This window comes from Bos grunniens, chromosome 8 (genome assembly GCF_055505025.1).
Source record: "Bos grunniens cultivar Pamir isolate PY7600 chromosome 8, Bosgru_T2T1.0, whole genome shotgun sequence".
NCBI lineage: Eukaryota > Metazoa > Chordata > Mammalia > Artiodactyla > Bovidae > Bos > Bos grunniens.
In genome coordinates this window covers 74,284,829-74,303,332 of record NC_141172.1, presented here as the reverse complement: position 1 = coordinate 74,303,332, position 18,504 = coordinate 74,284,829, and the positions used below count along the sequence as shown (strand labels likewise).

Genomic DNA, 18,504 nt, shown 5'->3' with positions numbered 1-18,504 from the left:
GGTTTCTGGTACCATATGTATTGCATATTTTAAACTAGGGGCTGGGGCTTTCCTGGTGGTCTAGTGCTTAACAATCCTACTTGCAATGCAAGGGACACCAGCTCCATCCGAGGTTTGGAGGATCCCACATGCCACGGGGCAACTAAACCCGTGCACCACAACTAATGAGCCTGCACTCTGGAGCCCAAGAGCTGCAGCTACTGAAGGCCGTGCACCCTAGAGCCCATGCTCTGCAATAAGAGAAGCCATGGCAACAAGAAGCCTGAGCACCACAACTACAGAGTAGCCCCCTGCTTGCTGCAACTAAAGAAAGCCCTCGAACCGCAACAAAGACCCAGCATAAACAAAAATAAAATCAATTAATTAATTAAAAATAAAGTAAACTGGGGGCTGCTCTCGTGCAGGGCATAATATTCAGATGAAGGTGCAGAACACCGTGATTGTTACGTTAAAAGCCGTTTGTCTCTTGAATATGAATTTTTTTCCCCAGCTCTGCTATACTTCTGGTCTTTGGTGGACTACACAGGTGTGCCTAAGACTGCTCGGGCTGAAAATCCACCTTCTTCTCTACTCCTTGGCTTCTGCTGACATTTTCCAGGCCTCTCCCAACCTCGTTGCAGTGGGTGTGGCCGTGTGACTTAGCCAGTGCTGCCTGAGTGCAAGAGCCCTGAGTTCCATCTGGGCCATAAACCTCTCTCGCACCTGGTTCCCCCTCACTTTTCCTATCTGTACCCGAATGGACTGGACTGTGAGGAAGGAAGAACCTGCAAAAAGAAGAAGCCTGGGTGCTTGAATGACTGTGAGGAGAGAGCCCATTCCCAAACCACAACGGATTTCGCTGCCAGACAGAAACAAACTTGGGAGTCAAGCCACTGGAAGTGTGGGGCTACTTATTACAGCATCGAGCCTACCCTGACCATTACAGCAGGGTCTAAGCAAAAGAGCTAAAGCAATATATAGTCAAAGCACCCTATTTTCTCCTCAAAATACATATCTTTAAATTTCTAATGGAAATAAATGAAAAAAAAAATAAGCTCCATCTTATGGAAATCTACTTGGAATGACTCTATTTCACTGCAGGTCATACAACTCCAAGGTGGGCATTCCAAACTGGAAGTTTCACTCATAATTCCCAATGAGCTATTTTGCTCAAGAAAATATCAGGCTGATGTTTCACAAACTATTTCATGGACAATAGTTTTGTTTTTTGTTTTTTTTAAATCAGAATATGTTCTATAGTCTTTCCTTCAGTACTTGGCAAAGAAAGGGAATTGAACTTTTTTGTTTAGGCAACAGTTAATATGCATGGGGTCGCTAAGAGTCGGACACGACTGAGCGACTTCACTTTCACTTTTCACTTTCATGCATTGGAGAAGGAAATGGCAACCCACTCCAGTGTTCTTGCCTGGAGAATCCCAGGGATGGGGGAGCCTGGTGGGCTGCCATCTATGGGGTCGCACAGAGTCGGACACGACTGAAGTGACTTAGCAGCAGCAATATACTTTAATTTGTAAAACTTGACTTTTGCATGTAAAATTGTTATTTAGTCGCTAAGTCATTGGACTCTTTGGCGACCCCATGGACTATAGCACACCAGGCTCCTCTGTCTATGCGATTTTCCCGGGCAAGAATACTGGAGTGGGTTGCCATTTCCTTTTCCAGGAATTGAACTTTAAATTCTATACTCCTTTATATTGAAAAATATTACAGTGCTTTTGTTCAGTCAAATGATCCTAACCGCCCTCTGTTCTTAATGGATCTTAACTAAAAGGTTTGTTCTTTCAGCTGAGTAGCTCAGCAAACACCTGCACTTTCCCATCCTTTGAACAACTTGTTAACACAACTGTCATTAAGCCAGAAATCGGAGATCTATTATTAGCCCACTTTGAGTTTCACTGGCATCAAGGCAACAGTACCCTCAGAGCCTAGGATCCCCAGAGGCCACTACCCCAGTCCTTAAGTTTGGGGTGAGGCCAGAGGAGGTGGTTAGGCAGCTCTGAATCACACTCCTTCAAGGTCAAATAGGAATCTATTGAAACTGGCTGGATATGCAAACATCAGGAGGATTGTGAGAACAAACACTGTCCACTGGGTTGGAGACGCAGGGTCACAGCCCAGACCCCAGCCCCAGGCAAGGAGGCCCTCATGCTGATTCAGTATTAGAGATGAGGTCTGGAGGGAGCTTATGAAACCTTCACCACTCCAGGAGTACCCAGGACCGCACTCACTGATGCTCACCAGAAACGCCCTTTCTCACTGTTCAAATCCCACTCATTCTCTGATGCCTGCTTCGCCACTGAGCCTTATCCCCAGCAATTACATTATAGTCACTTTCTCCATCCCCATAGCACCCATTCTGAGTACCTGAGTCACTGCCAGTAGGGCCATATCCTGTGATGTCACCATGGGAAATATTTTCCTGGCAGACTGCAGACCGCACAAGTCCCGAGGTCATGGAAGACCTCCATTCATCTAGGTTGTTTCTTGAGGTGCCGAGCAAACAGCAATGCTCCCTGAATATCCCTGTGGCTCTCCTCCAGGACATCAGGCACCCCCCCACACACACACCCAGGTCCCAGACCCGCACAGCTCAGGACACCTGCTCTCTTTGTCCTCAGCTCTCTTCTTTGTGGAGCATGAGGCACAACACCCCATGATCAACACAGGATATTTCAGTTAATCCTTACAAGAACACCAAGACCAGGTATTAGCACCGTCACATCACATAGCTGTGTATACTGAGGTTCAGGACATTAAGAAATGTACACATATGTGTAGACTTAGTAAGTGCCAATGCAGGATTCTAACTGGTTCTTTCCGGCTCCAAAGCAACTGTTGGGGTTTTTTTTGTTGTGCGTCAGCTAACCCATAGCTATACTTGCTTTTTTAGTTTAAGTGGTAACAGTGCCAAATGAAGAAAGATCCCAAAATGAACCTGAGTAGATGTCCCAAAGCCCTGTCCTGTATGCCAACTGGGTCGGAAGTCAGGGCCCCTCTGCACATGGCCTTGGTCTTGCCGTAGCTCTGATCCCTGGGCTTAAAACTGGCCATCTCCCTCTTTTTCTTTTCCCTGCATTTTCCCCAGGACAGGTCTGGTGCCTCCCTGCACCCTTCATATCTGGCTCATGCCTGACACAAAGGAAGGCCCCAATCACACCCGCCAGATGAAATAATGAAATTAAGTGCCAGACACACAGGATGTGCAGGCCAAGCAAGGCCCCCACATGGCCTGTTGTTTGGTGGGAGTCTGATCACACTGGCCCACATCTGTTGTCAAGTTTTGAGGAATGATGCTTTTGTTGTGTTGTTGTTTAGTTGCTAAGTCATGTCCAATCTTTTTTGACCCCATGGACTCTATAGCCCACCATGCTCCCCTGTCCTTGGGATTTCCCAAGCAAGAATACTGGAGTGCGTTGCCATTTCCTTCTCCAGGGGATCTTCCTGATCCAGGGATCGAATCCATATCTCTTGTATTGGCAGGTGGATTCTTTACCACTGAGCCACCAGAGAAGGTGGATGCTTGTGGGAAAGGCCTTTTCCCTATAAATGGTGGGTGTGCAGCTCCCCAGGAGATTTCACAAATGTACATGGGCTGGTTGGAGAGGACTCGGCTGACAGCGAGAGCGCATGGACTCACCTTTATGGGCACGTATCCATGGGTCATGGTGCTTGGATCACATGAGATGGGCTGGGGGGCTGCGGTTTGGAGAAGCTGAAAGTAAGAGACACACAGTAAGGGAGATGGCTCTGCTTCTGTCCACAAGACCTCTGAGTTCACACAAAGTATTGCAAGACAGCCCCAGGTTGTGCCATGGACTCCTGAGCTGATGAGGTGACTGACCTACTGGCCCCCTCTCCCCTCGGGTCATAGCCAGGCTTCACTCCCTCCATTTCCCCTTGGGTCAGTGGAGTCTAATAACTGAGTTCTGGCCAATGGGTAGCAGACAAAAGAGTATGGCCCATGCAACTAGAGGTGATCATACTGAGAGAAGCAACTCAGAAAGAGAAAAGACAAATACCATATTGTCACTTATAGGTAGACTCTAAAATACACACAAATGAACCTATCTGTGAAAGAGAAACAGACTCAGACAATAAACAATAAGGCCCTACTATAGAGCACAGGGAACTATATTCAATGCTGTTGTGTAGTCGCTAAGTTGTGTCTGACTCTTTTGCGATCCCAGGGACTGTAACCCACTAGGCTCCTCTGTCCATGGGATTTCCCAGGCAAGGCTACTAGAGTGGGTTGCCATTTCCTTCTCTAGGGGATCTTCCCAGACCAGGAATCGAACCTGCATCACCTGGATTGCAAGAGGATTCTTTACCGCTGAGCCACCAGGGAAGCTCATGGAAAAGATTTTTAAAATGCATGAAAAATAAAAGAAGAAGAGCGTGGTCTGACCACCAGACCTGTGAAAATCCACGGGCAAATAATGGAGGAAGTAGACTGTGAAACTGACCTCCTTTTAAAAACGGAAGAGTCTGCCTGGGAATCTGTAGAGGGTGAGACTGGTGGGTCTCCACCCATGCAGTGTTCAGAAAGGACCCAGGGTGAGGTGACAGGGATGGGCAGCTGGGTGCCTCTGACAGTGATGAGGGAGTCAGGACAGCCCCCAGGGCCAGTGTACCCTGGAGTCCTTTTCCTAATGTGTCCCCAACTTCCCAGATCACACACTAGGGGCTGTCTCCCTGATTCCATGGGTGGGGAAGGTGGGGATTTCCTCCACACACATGGTTCTCCCATGTTTTTGTCCAGCTTATAAAGCCCACTCATGACTGATTCCCATAGCCTTTCTGACAGATAAGAGGCACTTCCCACTTTAAAAAGGAGTGATTAGCATTTTTCCTTACACCTTCCCCATGCCTCTTAGGAGGACAAGTGGGACATAGCTTACTTTCCCTATTATAATAAGGCCGGTGTGTATGGCTCAGATGTGATGAGGGGATAAATCTCGTAAGTGGGAGCAGCAAGTGGCCACTCTAATTCCAGGTTTGGCGCTTCCTTCTCTGCTGCACAAGGCTTCTGGGCTTGCGGAAAGACAAATCAAGCTTGGGAGAGATGCTCTAACGTTGTGAAGTCATTGTGCTGTGTGTGCTATGCTAAGTTGCTTCAATCGTCTCTGACTCTGCGATACTATGGACTGTAGCCCACCAGCCTCCTCCGAGTCCATGGGATTCTCCAGACAAGAAAACTGGAGTGGGTTGCCATTTCCTTCTCCAGGGGATATTCTAGACCCAGGGATGGACCTGAGTCTCCTGCATTGGCAGGTGGGTTCTTTACTACTGAGCCACTTAACTTCCCCCAAAAGACCCCTCAAGGCACCACTGTGGTCTGGCTTTGTTTTCACCACATGCTTTGTGCAAAGGAGGCACCACTATTATTGAAGATCTACAATGACTGTGTAAGAGATTAGAAAATATATTAATATATCTCAGTCTCTGCCTGGCACAGAGCTCATGAAGCCCTTGTAAATTCTTAAGTAGTAACAGTGCTCATTGAAAAAGCAAGATAGTTCCAGAAAAACATCTATTTCTGCTTTATTGACTATGCCAAAGCCTTTGACTCTGTGGATCACAATAAATTGGAAAATTCTGAAAGAGATAGGAATACCAGACTACCTGACCTGCCTCTTGAGAGATCTGTATGCAGGTCAGGAGGCAACAGTTAGAACTGGACATGGAACAACTGACTGGTTCCAAATAGGAAAGAAGTATGTCAAGACTGTATATTGTCACCATGCTTATTTAACTTACATGCAGAGTACATCATGAGAAATGCTGGGCTGGAAGAAGCACAAGCCGGAATCAAGATTGCCAGGACAAATATCAATAACCTCAGATATGCAGATGACACCACCCGTATGGCAGAAAGTGAAGAGGAACTAAAAAGCCTCTTGATGAAAGTGAAAGAGGAGAGTGAAAAAGTTGGCTTAAAGCTCAACATTCAGAAAATGAAGATCATGGCATCTGGTCCCATCACTTCATGGCAAATAGATGGGGAAACAATGGAAACAGTGGCAGACTTTATTTTCTTGGGCTCCAAAACCACTGAAGATGGTGATTACAGCCATGAAATAAAAAGACACTTACTCCTTGGAAGGAAAGTTATGACCAACCTAGATAGCATATTAAAAAGCAGAGACATTACTTTGCCAACAAAGGTCCCTCTAGTCAAGGTTATGGTTTTTCCAGTGGTCATGTATGGATGTGAGAGTTGGACTATAAAGAAAGCTGAGTGCTGAAGAATTGATGCTTTTGAACTGTGGTGTTGGAGAAGACTCTTGCAAGTCCCTTGGACTGCAAGGAGATCCAACCAGTCCATCCTAAAGGAAACCAGTCCTGAATGTTCATTGGAAGGACTGATGTTGAAGCTGAAACTCCAATACTTTGGCCACCTGATGCGAAGAACTGACTCACTGGAAAAGATCCTGATGCTGGGAAAGACTGAGGGCAGGAGGAGAAGGGGATGACAGAGAATGAGATGGTTGGATGGCATCACTGACTCAATGAACATGAAGTGAAGTGAAGTGAAGTCGCTCAGTCGTGTCCGACTTTTTGCGGCCCCATGGACTGTAGCCTATCAGGCTCCTCCATCTATGGGATTTTCCAGGCAAGAATACTGGAGTGGGTTGCCATTTCCTTCTCCAGGGATATTCCCAACCCAGGGATCGAACCCGGGTCTCCCGCGTTGTAGGCAGACGCTTTTACCATCTGAGCCACTAGGGAAGCCAATGAACATGAGTTTGAGTAAACTGCGGGAGTTGATGATGAACAGGGAGGCCTGGCATGCTACAGTCCATGGCATCACAAAGAGTCTGACACGACTGAGCGACTGAACTGGACTGAACGGAAGAGTGCTCAGAGCATCTTTTGTTCTAATGAGGTGACTCTGGGTGGGTTCCTGGGTGGAGGCTGGTCACCAGAAAGACAAAGCCAGGATTAGAAGCTTGGGATTTTCAGCCACCTCCCACTTCCCCACAATGTCTGGAAGGGGAGGGAGGGAGGAAGGGCTGGAAGTGAAGTTAATAATTGATCGTGCCTACATGAGGAAGTCTCCATGAACATCCACCCAACTCCAGGAGCATGGAGTTCAGAGACCTTCTAGGCTGGTGAAATCCACACTGAAAGGGTAACATGCCACAACTCCAGGGAGACAGAGGCTCCTGTGCTCGGGACCCTCCCAGATCTTGCCCTGTGCCTCCCTTCATCTGGCTGTTCATCTGTGTCCTTTATTAAATTCTTTTATAAACTGGTTAGGGTTAGGGTTCTCCAGGGGATCTTCCCAACCCAGGGATCGAACCTGGGCCTCCTGCATTGCAGGCAGATTCTTTCCCGACTGAGCCACCAGGAAAGCCCGAATAACACTTTATAAACGTGTAAACAAAAGTGCTTCCCTGAGTTCTGTGAGCCACTGTAACAAGTTAATAGATTCGGGGGGTGGGGTTCTGAGACGCTCCAATTTATAGCCAATCAGTTGGAAGCACAGGTGACGACTTCAATGTGGGGTTGGCATCTGAAGTCGAGGGGTCAGTCTTGTCAGACTGAGCCCTTAACCTGTGAGCTCTGATACCCTCTCCAGGTAGATGGTGTCAGAACTAAGCTAAACTGAAGGCCACCGGCTCATGTGGCAGAGTGTCAGGGAATGTTCCACAGTAGGATTCCTGTGTGCTGTTTCCTATCTCTCTTGAACCCTCTGTTCCTTATCAGTTCCTGATAGGAGCGAGAGGAGTGGCAAGCCACTCCCAGGACTGAGGTCAAAGAGATGGGATTCTTGCATAGGATTTCCTTCATTAGCTTTTCCATATGGTGAAAGGGATTATCTACGACCCTCTTTTGATATGGATTGCCTTTTGGCCTTATGGCCTCTACTGCTCTTTGTTTCCTTGGTAACTCCCGGTAAAGCCTGGTCTTTTGATCTTTATCTGAAGAAGCTATCTTGTAATATGGTATATATACTCACACAAAACTCAATGAAGCACACTTGTTCCATCAGACTTGGGTCCCTGTGCCCTTCCTTCTCTCTCTCTCTCTTTCTGTCTTATTCCCTGGAGTGTGAAGGCCAGCTGCATAACCCAGGGAATATTACCCTCTTTCCTTCTTTCACTTTCTTATCGTCGACTCTGGACCACCAGGTTCTGGTCCACTGAAGGACCCCAACAAGTGGCGCCCAGAACAGGGGCCTGGTATATGCGGTACTTCGGACAGAGTGACTCAGGGCCTATTGAGGCCGGTAAGTACAAGGACATGGGTCAAACGGCTGGAAAGCCCCCCTCACTTTTCTACTTCATCATCTATTTAAAGTTCAGGGACTTTCGGTTTTGTGCCAATGAGTAGAGGCTTGCCTTCAAACAATAGTTGAACATAATCCCTGGTTCCGTGATGAAGGCAGTTTTGATTTAGAAATTTGGCACTGGGTCAAAGAGAATGTTGAACAAGCCGCTAGACGGGGAAAAAATATTCCAATTGATTTCTGGCCCCTGTGGGCTCTCATTAAAGCTGTAATCTGCCATTTCAAGGCAATTCTAGCTCTCCCGATATTCGACAACAGACAGAACGCTTATTACATTAATATGAATTAAATGATGAAATTTTACAAAAGGCCCAATTAGAACAACATAAAATATTTCAGAATTTTCGTACAAGCCCTGCCCCGGCTGCTCCAAATGCTCCTCCTCTGCCAACAGGCGCGAATCCAAAAGTCTCTCTTTTTCTAGAACTTAATGCTTCTGACGACTCTCCTGAGACACTTTGTGACACCAAAACTGGCAATACTTTTCTGGATAATAATGCTATGTCCTTAGCACAAATTCATATTTGCAAAAAATTGCTACCTACTCACTCTCCTTTGCGACAGAGGCACTCTGATTTGCTGGCTTTGCAATCACAAGTCTCTGAAGCCGATGGTTTTTTCTGCCTTCCCAGTTTTAGGAAATGCAAATGCTCAAAGGCAAACAATATCTCAATATGAGGGTATTAACTTTTCTCACATGCAACAAATGAAAAAGGCTGTAACTATGTATGGCCCACATTCACCTTTTACTAGAAAAATTCTAAATGCTATGGTGTCTTCTACTGGAACCTTTATTCCCTATGATTGGTCAACTTTAATAAAAGCTCTCCTTAAACCAGGAGAATATCGTCAGTGGACAATGTGGTTTTAAGATGTAGCCAGAGATCATGCTAACAAAAACACTCGAGCTGGCACTCCCCCAAACCAAATTACTTTTGAAATGTTAACTGGCACTGGACAATTTGACGCTATAGAAGCTCAAATACAATGCCCGCCTTTGTTGCATGAATAATTAAAAACAGTGGCTCTTGAAGCTTGGGATGGAATTACTCCTCAAGGGGAGCCTACAGGTAGCTACACTAAAATATTACAAGGACCTAATGAAACTTATGCTGATTTTTTTAGCTAGATTAGAAACTGCTATTTCCCGTACTGTAATCAGAGAAGAAGCTAAAAGGCAACTTGAGAAATTACTTGCTTATGAAAATGCAAATCAGGGATGTCAAAAGGCTATAGCCCCAATTCGTGAGACAGGGACTATTATTGATTATTTGAAGGCTTGTCACAATCTAGCATCAGAAACTCAAAAAATGCAAATGCTAGCTGAAACAATGGCTGCTTGCTTTAAAAAGGGAAATGGGGGATATTTTACATGCGGGGATAAGAACTATTTAAAAAGGGATTGTCTTAAGTAAGCTAATAAAAAACCTCCAAAAGTCTGCCCCCACAAATCTTCGGTCTTTTACTCAGCCGATCTAGTTTGACTTCTAAAGGAATTAATTAACTGTTCACCCTGGAGTAATCGATTCAGATTATAAAGGAGAAATTCAAATTATGATGTCATCTAAGATTTTATGGCAATTCAAAAGGGGGGACAAAATTGTTCAATTACTTCTTTTACCCTACATTTCTATTAACTCCTCTAATGATGTACGGACAGGCGGATTCGGCAGTACAGATCAAAAACAATCTTTATGGACATCATTGGTATCTGAATATGCCTGACCAAATATAAATATCAAAATTAACAGTAAAAGATTTTCTGGTCTCCTTGATATTGGATCTGATATTACTATTATATCCAAACATTTATGGCCCAAATCCTGGCCTATACAAAAAATCTCTTGCCAAATTGCAGGAATTTCTCAAATCAAAGTACAAGAAGTTCATCAAAGTGTTCAAATCTACCCATGTGAGGGACCAGAAGGTCAAACTGCAACATTAAAACCTTATGTGATAGATGCACCCCTTAATCTAATAGGAAGGGACTTACTTATGCAATGGCAAACTCAGATATACAGTCCACATTTTTCCTAGGGGCCACTGCTCATTTAACAAATAATACAATTATTAAAATAACTTGGAAGAATGATGAGCCCATTTGGACAGAGCAGTGGCCTCTTATGAAAGAGAACAGGCTGCTAAAGAACTTATAGATACACAATTAGAATTGAAACATATTGAGGAATATTACTCTCCTTGGAACTCTCCAAGTTATATTTTTGTTATAAAAAAGAAATCTAAAAACTGGCGTCTCTTAACAGACTTTAGAAAAGTTATTGCTACTGTGAAACCTATGGGTGCATTACAACCAGGAATCCCATCACCTACCACTATTCCTCAAAATTGGCACATTATTATTATTGATTTGCAAGATTGCTTTTTTAATATACCTCTATGAGATTCGCTTTCTCTCTCCTTTATCCCAATCATATCAGGCTTCATAAACGATACCAATGGACTGTATTGCCTCAAGGAATGATGAACTCCCACTATGCGTCAGTACTACGTAGCTAAAGCCCTTGAGCCTGTGAGAAAACAATTTCCTGACTTGCGACCCCATGGACTGTAGCCTATCAGGCTCCTCCGTCCATGGGATTTTCCAGGCAAGAGCGCTGGAGTGGATTGCCATTTCCTTCTCCAGGGCATATTCCCGACCCAGGAACTGAACCCGGGTCTCCTGCATTGCAGCCAGACACTTTACCGTCTGAGCCACCGGGGAAGCCCTGTTATCCTTTATATGAATGATATATTGTTTTCGGTTCCATCCGTTTTAGAAACTCAACGTATGTTTGATACAGCTCAACAATGCTTATACTCTGGATTAATTATTGCCCCTGAAAAAATTTAAGCCTCTACACCTTATCATTACTTAGGATTTGTTGTTAATAGACAACGTATTACTACCCAACTAACTCAGATTCATACTGATAACCTTAAATGATTTTCAGAAACCCTTGCTGCTGCTGCTGCTAAGTCACTTCAGTTGTGTCCGACTCTGTGTGACCCCATAGACGTCAGCCCACAGGCTCTATCCCCCATCCCTGGGATTCTCCAGGCAAGAACACTGGAGTGGGTTGCCATTTCCTTCTCCAATGCATGAAAGTAAAAAGTGAAAGTGAAGTCGCTCAGTCGTGTCCGACTCTTCACGACCCCATGGACTGCAGCCTACCAGGCTCCGCTGTCCATAGGATTTTCCAGGCAAGAGTACTGGAGTGGGGTGCCGTCGCCTTCTCCATCAGAAACCCTTAGGTGATATAAATTGGATTAGACCCTCTTTCAGTTCAGTTCAGTCGCTCAGTCGTGTCTGACTCTTTGCGACCCCATGAATCACAGCACGCCAGGCCTCCTTGTCCATCACCAACTCCTGGGTTCACTCACACCCACGTCCATTGAGTCAGTGATGCCATCCAGCCACCTCATCCTCTGTCGTCCCCTTTTCCTCCTGCCCCCGATCCCTCCCAGCATCAGACTCTTTTCCAATGAGTCAACTCTTCGCATGAGGTGGCCAAAGTACTGGAGCTTCAGCTTTATCATCATTCCCTCCAAAGAACACCCAGGGTTGATCTCCTTCAGAATGGACTGGTTGGATCTCCTTGCAGTCCAAGGGACTCTCCGGCATCTTCTCCAACACCACAGTTCAAAAGCATCAATTCTTTGTCGCTCAGCTTTCTTCACAGTCCAACTCTCACATCCATACATGACCACAGGAAAAACCATAGACTTGACTAGATGGACCTTTGTTGGCAAAGTAATGTCTCTGCTTTTCAATATGCTAACTATGGTGGTCATAACTTTTCTTCCAAGGAGTAAGTGTCTTTTAATTTCACGGCTGCAATCACCATCTTCAGTGATTTTGGAGCCGAAAAAATAAAGTCTGACACTGTTTCCACTGTTTCCCCATCTATTTCCCATGAAGTGATGGGACCAGATGCCATGATCTTAGTTTTCTGAATGTTGAGCTTTAGGTCAACATTTTCACTCTCCTCTTTCACTTTCATCAAGAGGCTTTTTAGTTCCTCTTCATTTTCTGCCATAAGGGTGGTGTCATCTGCATATCTGAGGTTATTGATTTTTCTCCCTGCAATCTTGATTCCAGCTTGTGCTTCATCCAGCCCAGCATTTCTCTTGATGTACTCTGCATATAAGTTAAATAAGCAGGGTGACAATATACAGCCTTGACGTACTCCCTTCCTGAATTGGAACCAGTCTGTTGTTCCATGTCCAGTTCTAACTGTTGCTTCCTGACCTGCATATAGGTTTCTCAAGAGGCAGGTCAGGTGGTCTGGTATTCCCATCTCTTTCAGAATTTTCCATAGTTTATTGTGGTCCACACAGTCAAAGGCTTTGGCATAGTCAATAAAGCAGAAATAGATGTTTTTCTGGAACTCTCTTGCTTTTTCCATGATCCAGCGGATGTTGGCAATTTGATCTCTGGTTCCTTTGCCTTTTCTAAAACCAGCTTGAACATCTGGAAGTTCATGGTTCACGTATTGCTGAAGCCTGGCTTGGAGAATTTTAAGCATTACTTTACTAGCGTGTGAGATGAGTGCAATTGTGTGGTAGTTTGAGCATTCTTTGGCATTGCCTTTCTTTGAGATTGGAATGAAAACTGACCTTTTCCAGTCCTGTGGCCACTGCTGAGTTTTCCAAATTTGCTGGCATACTGAGTGCAGCACTTTCACAGCATCATCTTCCAGGATTTGAAATAGGTCAACTGGAGTTCCATCACCTCCACTAGCTTTGTTCATAGTGATGCTTCCTAAGGCCCACTTGACTTCACATTCCAGGATGTCTGGCTTTAGGTGAGTGATCACACCATCGTGATTATCTGGGTCGTGAAGCTCTTTTCTGTACAGTTCTTCTGTGTATTCTTGCCACCTCTTCTTAATATCTTCTGCTTCTGTTAGGTCTATACAATTTCTGTCCTTTATTGAGTCCATCTTTGCATGAAATGTTCCCTTGGTATCTCTAATTTTCTTGAAGAGATCTCTAGTCTTTCCCATTTTGTTCTATTTCTTTGCATTGATTGCTGAGGAAGGCTTTCTTATCTCTTCTTGCTATTCTTTGGAACTCTGCATTCAGATGCTTATGTCTTTCCTTTTCTCCTTTGCTTTTCACTTCTCTTCTTTTCACAGCTATTTGTAAGGCCTCCCCAGACAGCCATTTTACTTTTTTGCATTTCTTTTCCATGGGGATGATCTTGATCCCTGTCTCCTGTACAATGTCACGAAGCTCCATCCATAGTTGATCAGGCACTCTGTCTATCAGATCTAGGCCCTTAAATCTATTTCTCACTTCCACTGTATAGTCATAAGGGATTTGATTTAGGTCATACCAGAATGGTCTAGTGGTTTTCCCTACTTTCTTCAATTTCAGTCTGAATTTGGCAATAAGGAGCTCAGGATCTGAGCCACAGTCACCTCCCGGTCTTGTTTTTGCTGACTGTATAGAGCTTCTCCATCTTTGGCTGCAAAGAATATAATCAATCTGGTTTTGGTGTTGACCATCTGGTGATGTCCATGTGTACAGGCCTTCTTTAGACATTGCTAATTATGAACTGAATAACCTATTTAATACTTTAAAAGGAGGTCCTGATTTAAATAGCCCTTCTTCACCTTCTCAAGAGACACGAGAGGAACTGTATTTAGTGCAAAGTAAATTACAAAAACAATTTCTTACTCACCTTAAACTAGATTTACCTCTAAAATTATTTGTACTCCCCTCTCTTCATTGTCCCACAGGACTTCTTGCCCATCAAGAACACCCAGTAGAATGGATCTATACCCATTTTAGGGGAATAAAGTCACTTACACCCTACCTTGATTTAATTGTTCTAATCATTATCAATGGAAGAAATAGGACTAAAACTCTAATTGGCTCTGATCCTCATAAAATTGTAATACTTATCAATAAATCTCAATTTGAGAATGCATTACAAACTTCTACCGATTCCAAATAGCTTTTCTGGAATATTTTGGAGAAGTTTCATTTCATTATCCTTCTGGTAAGCTGTGGAATTTCTTCAAAAGTACTGAATGTATTATTTCTTGCATTATCAGCTCACAGCCTATACCATAGCCTGAGGTTTTTTGTATAGATGGGACTAAAAACGCCAAAGCTTCATTCTAGTCTCTTAAGGAATATAAAGTCTTTTATACTAAATTTCATTCTGCTCAACAAAATGAATTATATGCTCTTATTCAAGTTGTTTGCCTACATCCTTACCCCATTAATATAGTCTATGACTCTTTATAGTCTGTTTTTGTATTAAAAAATATAGAAACCTCCACCATAAACTCCTATCAACCTATTATTCAACAACTCTTTTTCGAACTACAATCTGTTGTTAGAAACTGCAATTCTCCCATTTATATTACACATATTCGAGCACATTCTTGTCTTCCTAGCCCCATGACTATGGTAATGAACAAGCTGATAAACTGGTTTCCTTTGCTACTCCAGAGGAACAGCATGCTCTGTTGCATAACAATGCTGGCTCCCTACACCAGCTATGGAAAATCCCATAACGCCCAGCTAACGAAATTATTAGTCATTGTTCTACTGGTAGATGAAGACCCCTACATCTTCGACCCATCGCACAAGGTATTAATCCTCACGGTTTGCAACCTAATGAACTACGGCAAATGGATGTAACTCATTGCCCTGAACTTTCTCCATCTTCTTCCTTGCATGTCTGTATCGACACGAATTCTTCTTTTATTTGGGTCACACCTCTTCGTGGTGAGGTTACACAACACGTTATAACCCACTTATTAGCTTGTTTTGCTGTAATGGGAACTCCTAGTTCTACAAAAACAGACAATGGCCCTGTCTATATTGCTAGACACTTTAAACAATTTTTACAATCTTTTTCTTTAAACATATTACAGGTATTCCTTATAATCCACAGACACAAGACATAGTTGAACGAACACATCACACACTAAAGTTACAAATAAAAAAAAATAATAAAAAAGAGGGAATACACAGGAACACTACTGTCTTCCTTATCTAAAGCAGACTTTACCAGATTCCAATATAAGATGTTTTCTAAACGTATAACTATTGTTAATACAGCTTTATTTGTTTTAAAATTTTTAAACTTACCACAGGGAGATATCTTAACCAGAACAGAAAGGCATTTTGAGGAATTGAGGACACTCCTCTTCCTCTGCCCATTTGGTACCAAGACGGGTTAACGAAATAATGGAAATCTGGGAAACTAATCTTACAGGGAAAGTGGTATGCTTGAATTTCCCCAGATGGATCAAACGAACCCACATGGCTTCCCCTTCAAAAGATTCGACTCAAGGGGGCCCATGGCCTTCAAAATGGAGACGGCACAACATGCACACCAGGAGGAAGAAATTCGAATACGGGCCATGGCGGCTCTAAAGATCTCCAGGAAGCACCGCCCTCAGCGGCATCAACCATATGATCTCCCCACTTGGGGACAAATAAAAACTAATCGAGCTAAAAACTTGGACTTTGAACAGGAAATGCCTCATAGTCCTGAAAACCTCAGTTGGTCTGCGCGACCCCTGGTTGAGCCGGATTAACTAATCAGACTTAACTGGGCTTACTTACCCAACTGCCCTTTATTGCAGGCCGTAAAATGGACGGAGAAAGGACCAATCATATCAACCAATGACTCCACCAATAAGCCTGGAATGTGAAAGGGCCCTCACTTTGGGGAGGAGGGAAAACTAATTAACATTTCTTTTTTTTTTTTTACTGCCAAAATTTAATATAGTGTCATTAAACACAATATTCAAATATTCAACTTTTCAAGCACATGAAAGTTATCATCTGAAAGTGGGCTCTTTTTATAGTTTCCTTAGTGTAACTTTACAAAATTCTTTCTCTCAACAATGTCTGACACTGATCTTGACACTTGTTAGGCACTCTGATGTAAGATAATGAGATCTCAACAGGCAGAGATTTAGGAGATAATCTGAACATCCATCTTCAGAATTCATCCTCGGAGGACTGATCATCATCTTCATCCCTTACTTCTCGGTATTTCCTTGAAGACTCCCCTTCTGGATTATAGCTCTGCATTTTAATATTTAGTCTTTCAGCTAGCTTCTGTGCTGCGAGCTTGGCTTGTATCTCCTCATAACTCTGCTTCTGCTGTCTCTGAAGTGCCAGCGACTCCTCTATGGAGAGCAGCTGGGTTGGCAGGTGGTGCAGCGGCAGAAGCCGGGCCGCTGTGATATCATCAAGATGCTTCCTGTCCCTGCGCCGCCTCTCCTCTGAGGAGATGGGAGACCCTCTCCTCTGACAAGCACTGGATGAATCATGGGGCTGTGAAGGTAATACATTGGTTTTAAATTTATGTGGCGGGGGCATGGGATTTTTGGCTCGCATTTCCAGCACTTCCATGTAATGAGGCTTCTTCTGCGGCCCACTCCAGAGGCCGGCCAAGTTCTCAGGATTCCGGTTTCCTTCTGAGTGGTGTTCAGTCGGATCCGCAATTGTGATCCTTTGTAATCTATCAATGAACAGGTTGTCTGAGCTGCCAGGATGATCCTCCACTTGACCTAAGGCACAATGCTGAGGGAGACCCTCACTAGCTTGAGATGAGGAAGGCGCTGGGGCTCCGCTGCTAGAAGTTGGGTGCTCGCTCACTGTGTGTTCAGCCTCAGCTGCCTCAGCATCACCTCCTCGAGTTGGATGTGCCAGTCCCTGTTGTCGTGAGGTTGTCTGAGATGATGTGATGTTAGCTACAGAGGAACAGCCAGGAACGGGTGATGAAGTGTCAAGTATCTGGTCAGAATTCTGGGCCTTATCTCTGTCTCCATCAACAACTGCAATCGCTTTTTGCCTCTCCTTACAGTCTAAGCTAACAGGATAAAAGAGTTCACTTCTTCCTCTAACTTCTTCACGTTCTGCGATGGCAGCTTTCAGTTTGGTGACAGCGTCTGAGATCTTTTTACCTTTGTCGGGCAATTTGCAAATGAATTTTACGTTGCGCAAAAGTCTCTCCTGGCGCTTCAACATTTCCCGTAGCTCCGCCAAACTCCGCTGCCCCAAGTCCTCGGGAGTTTGGGGCTCGAAGCCGCGGGGCAGCGAGGACATTCTGCAGGGGCTGAGGCTGGAGAGGCGGTGGGCACGCGGCGTCCTCGGCAGCCCCCGTAGCTGGCGCCAGATCCGCGGCCGGCGGGGACTCCGGCGAACGAGCGGGAGTCGCCATTTTCCCGGAAGAACCTTAACATTTCTTTAGGCTATGAAGTCCTTCCCTTGTGCCTGGGCCCAGGGGAATTATGCATAAACGTCAGCCAACAAACTTGGGCTTTTGTCCTGCCTCCCCCCCAAAATTTTCAGACGTTGCTTGGACTATTTACTGCCCTTTCTTTGTCTGTGAACCAAGTTTATACTATTGAGACTTTAGGGAAAGTGTTAGGGAAAGAGTTAGGGAAAGAACAAAGAACATTATGCAAAAGGTTTACTTATAAGAACTTTACCTATACTCCTGTTCGTTGGGACAAATGTCAAGCCAAATCAGGAAAATTAATGTTTGTGGCTAATCATACAATTGTTGATTGGGGACCCCATGATAAGTGGTGATCCAGTTGCTCAGAAGAGGTTAACAGCATGGTGTGTGACTGTTACTCAAGTGACATGGAGGGTCACTGACACTACGATGGAGCATTACCATGACATAGGACTTCTTGGGTGGCTTGACGGTGGATTAGCCCCACCTCGTCCTAGGATTATCCTCGATAAACAGAGTGGGCCTGAACAATGGGACATTTGGAAACTTGCTGTGAGCACCGAACAACTTGGAACTTGGACCGGACATTTCACAGGGAACAGTCATGGTCATAGTAACTATTTCTTTTGCTATAATCAGTCATATCTTATACAGGCCTGTGTCCCACTTCCTTTTGTTATAGCCATAGGCAAAGTATTACCCACAGCATCGGGTCTGGAACTATAACTTTGCTGATTGTCTTGGTAATTATATTTGTTGTTTATCGTTGCCTTTCTATAAGGTTGGTTAATACTAAACAAACTCAACTGGTCAGGCCCTTTTTTACAAATAAAATAAAATAGGGGGAATTGTCAGGAAGCATTTAACAGGAGCCTTCCTGTGTGCTGTTTTGGATCTGTCATGAATCCTCTGTCCCTTATTAATTCCTGAATATTCAGGAATTAAGTGGAGTAGCAAACTACTCCCGGGGGCTTAGGAATGCATGCATTTC

At 44.3% G+C, this 18,504-nt stretch overlaps 2 protein-coding genes and 1 long non-coding RNA gene across 6 annotated transcripts in view; 1 reads left to right on the top strand and 2 right to left on the bottom strand.

Annotated features, from left to right (window-relative positions):
- Nucleotides 1-18,504, bottom strand: part of EPHX2 (epoxide hydrolase 2) — an 84,043-nt gene that overhangs the window by 34,275 nt on the left and 31,264 nt on the right. For all 4 annotated transcript variants that reach the window (XM_086416549.1, XM_086416550.1, XM_086416552.1 and 1 more), the window contains exon 6: nucleotides 3,638-3,712. In XM_086416549.1, the coding sequence (XP_086272675.1) occupies nucleotides 3,638-3,712 (75 nt within the window). The remainder of the gene's footprint in view (nucleotides 1-3,637; nucleotides 3,713-18,504) is intronic.
- On the top strand, nucleotides 8,096-15,776 carry LOC147367429 (uncharacterized). The gene is made up of 2 exons (XR_015170081.1): nucleotides 8,096-8,233; nucleotides 15,559-15,776. It is a non-coding gene; the product is annotated as an uncharacterized LOC147367429 (long non-coding RNA).
- Nucleotides 16,013-17,506, bottom strand: LOC147367428 (DNA-directed RNA polymerase II subunit GRINL1A). The gene has a single exon (XM_086416555.1). The coding sequence runs from the start codon at nucleotides 17,375-17,377 to the stop codon at nucleotides 16,265-16,267; it is 1,113 nt and encodes a 370-aa protein (XP_086272681.1). The 5' UTR covers nucleotides 17,378-17,506; the 3' UTR covers nucleotides 16,013-16,264.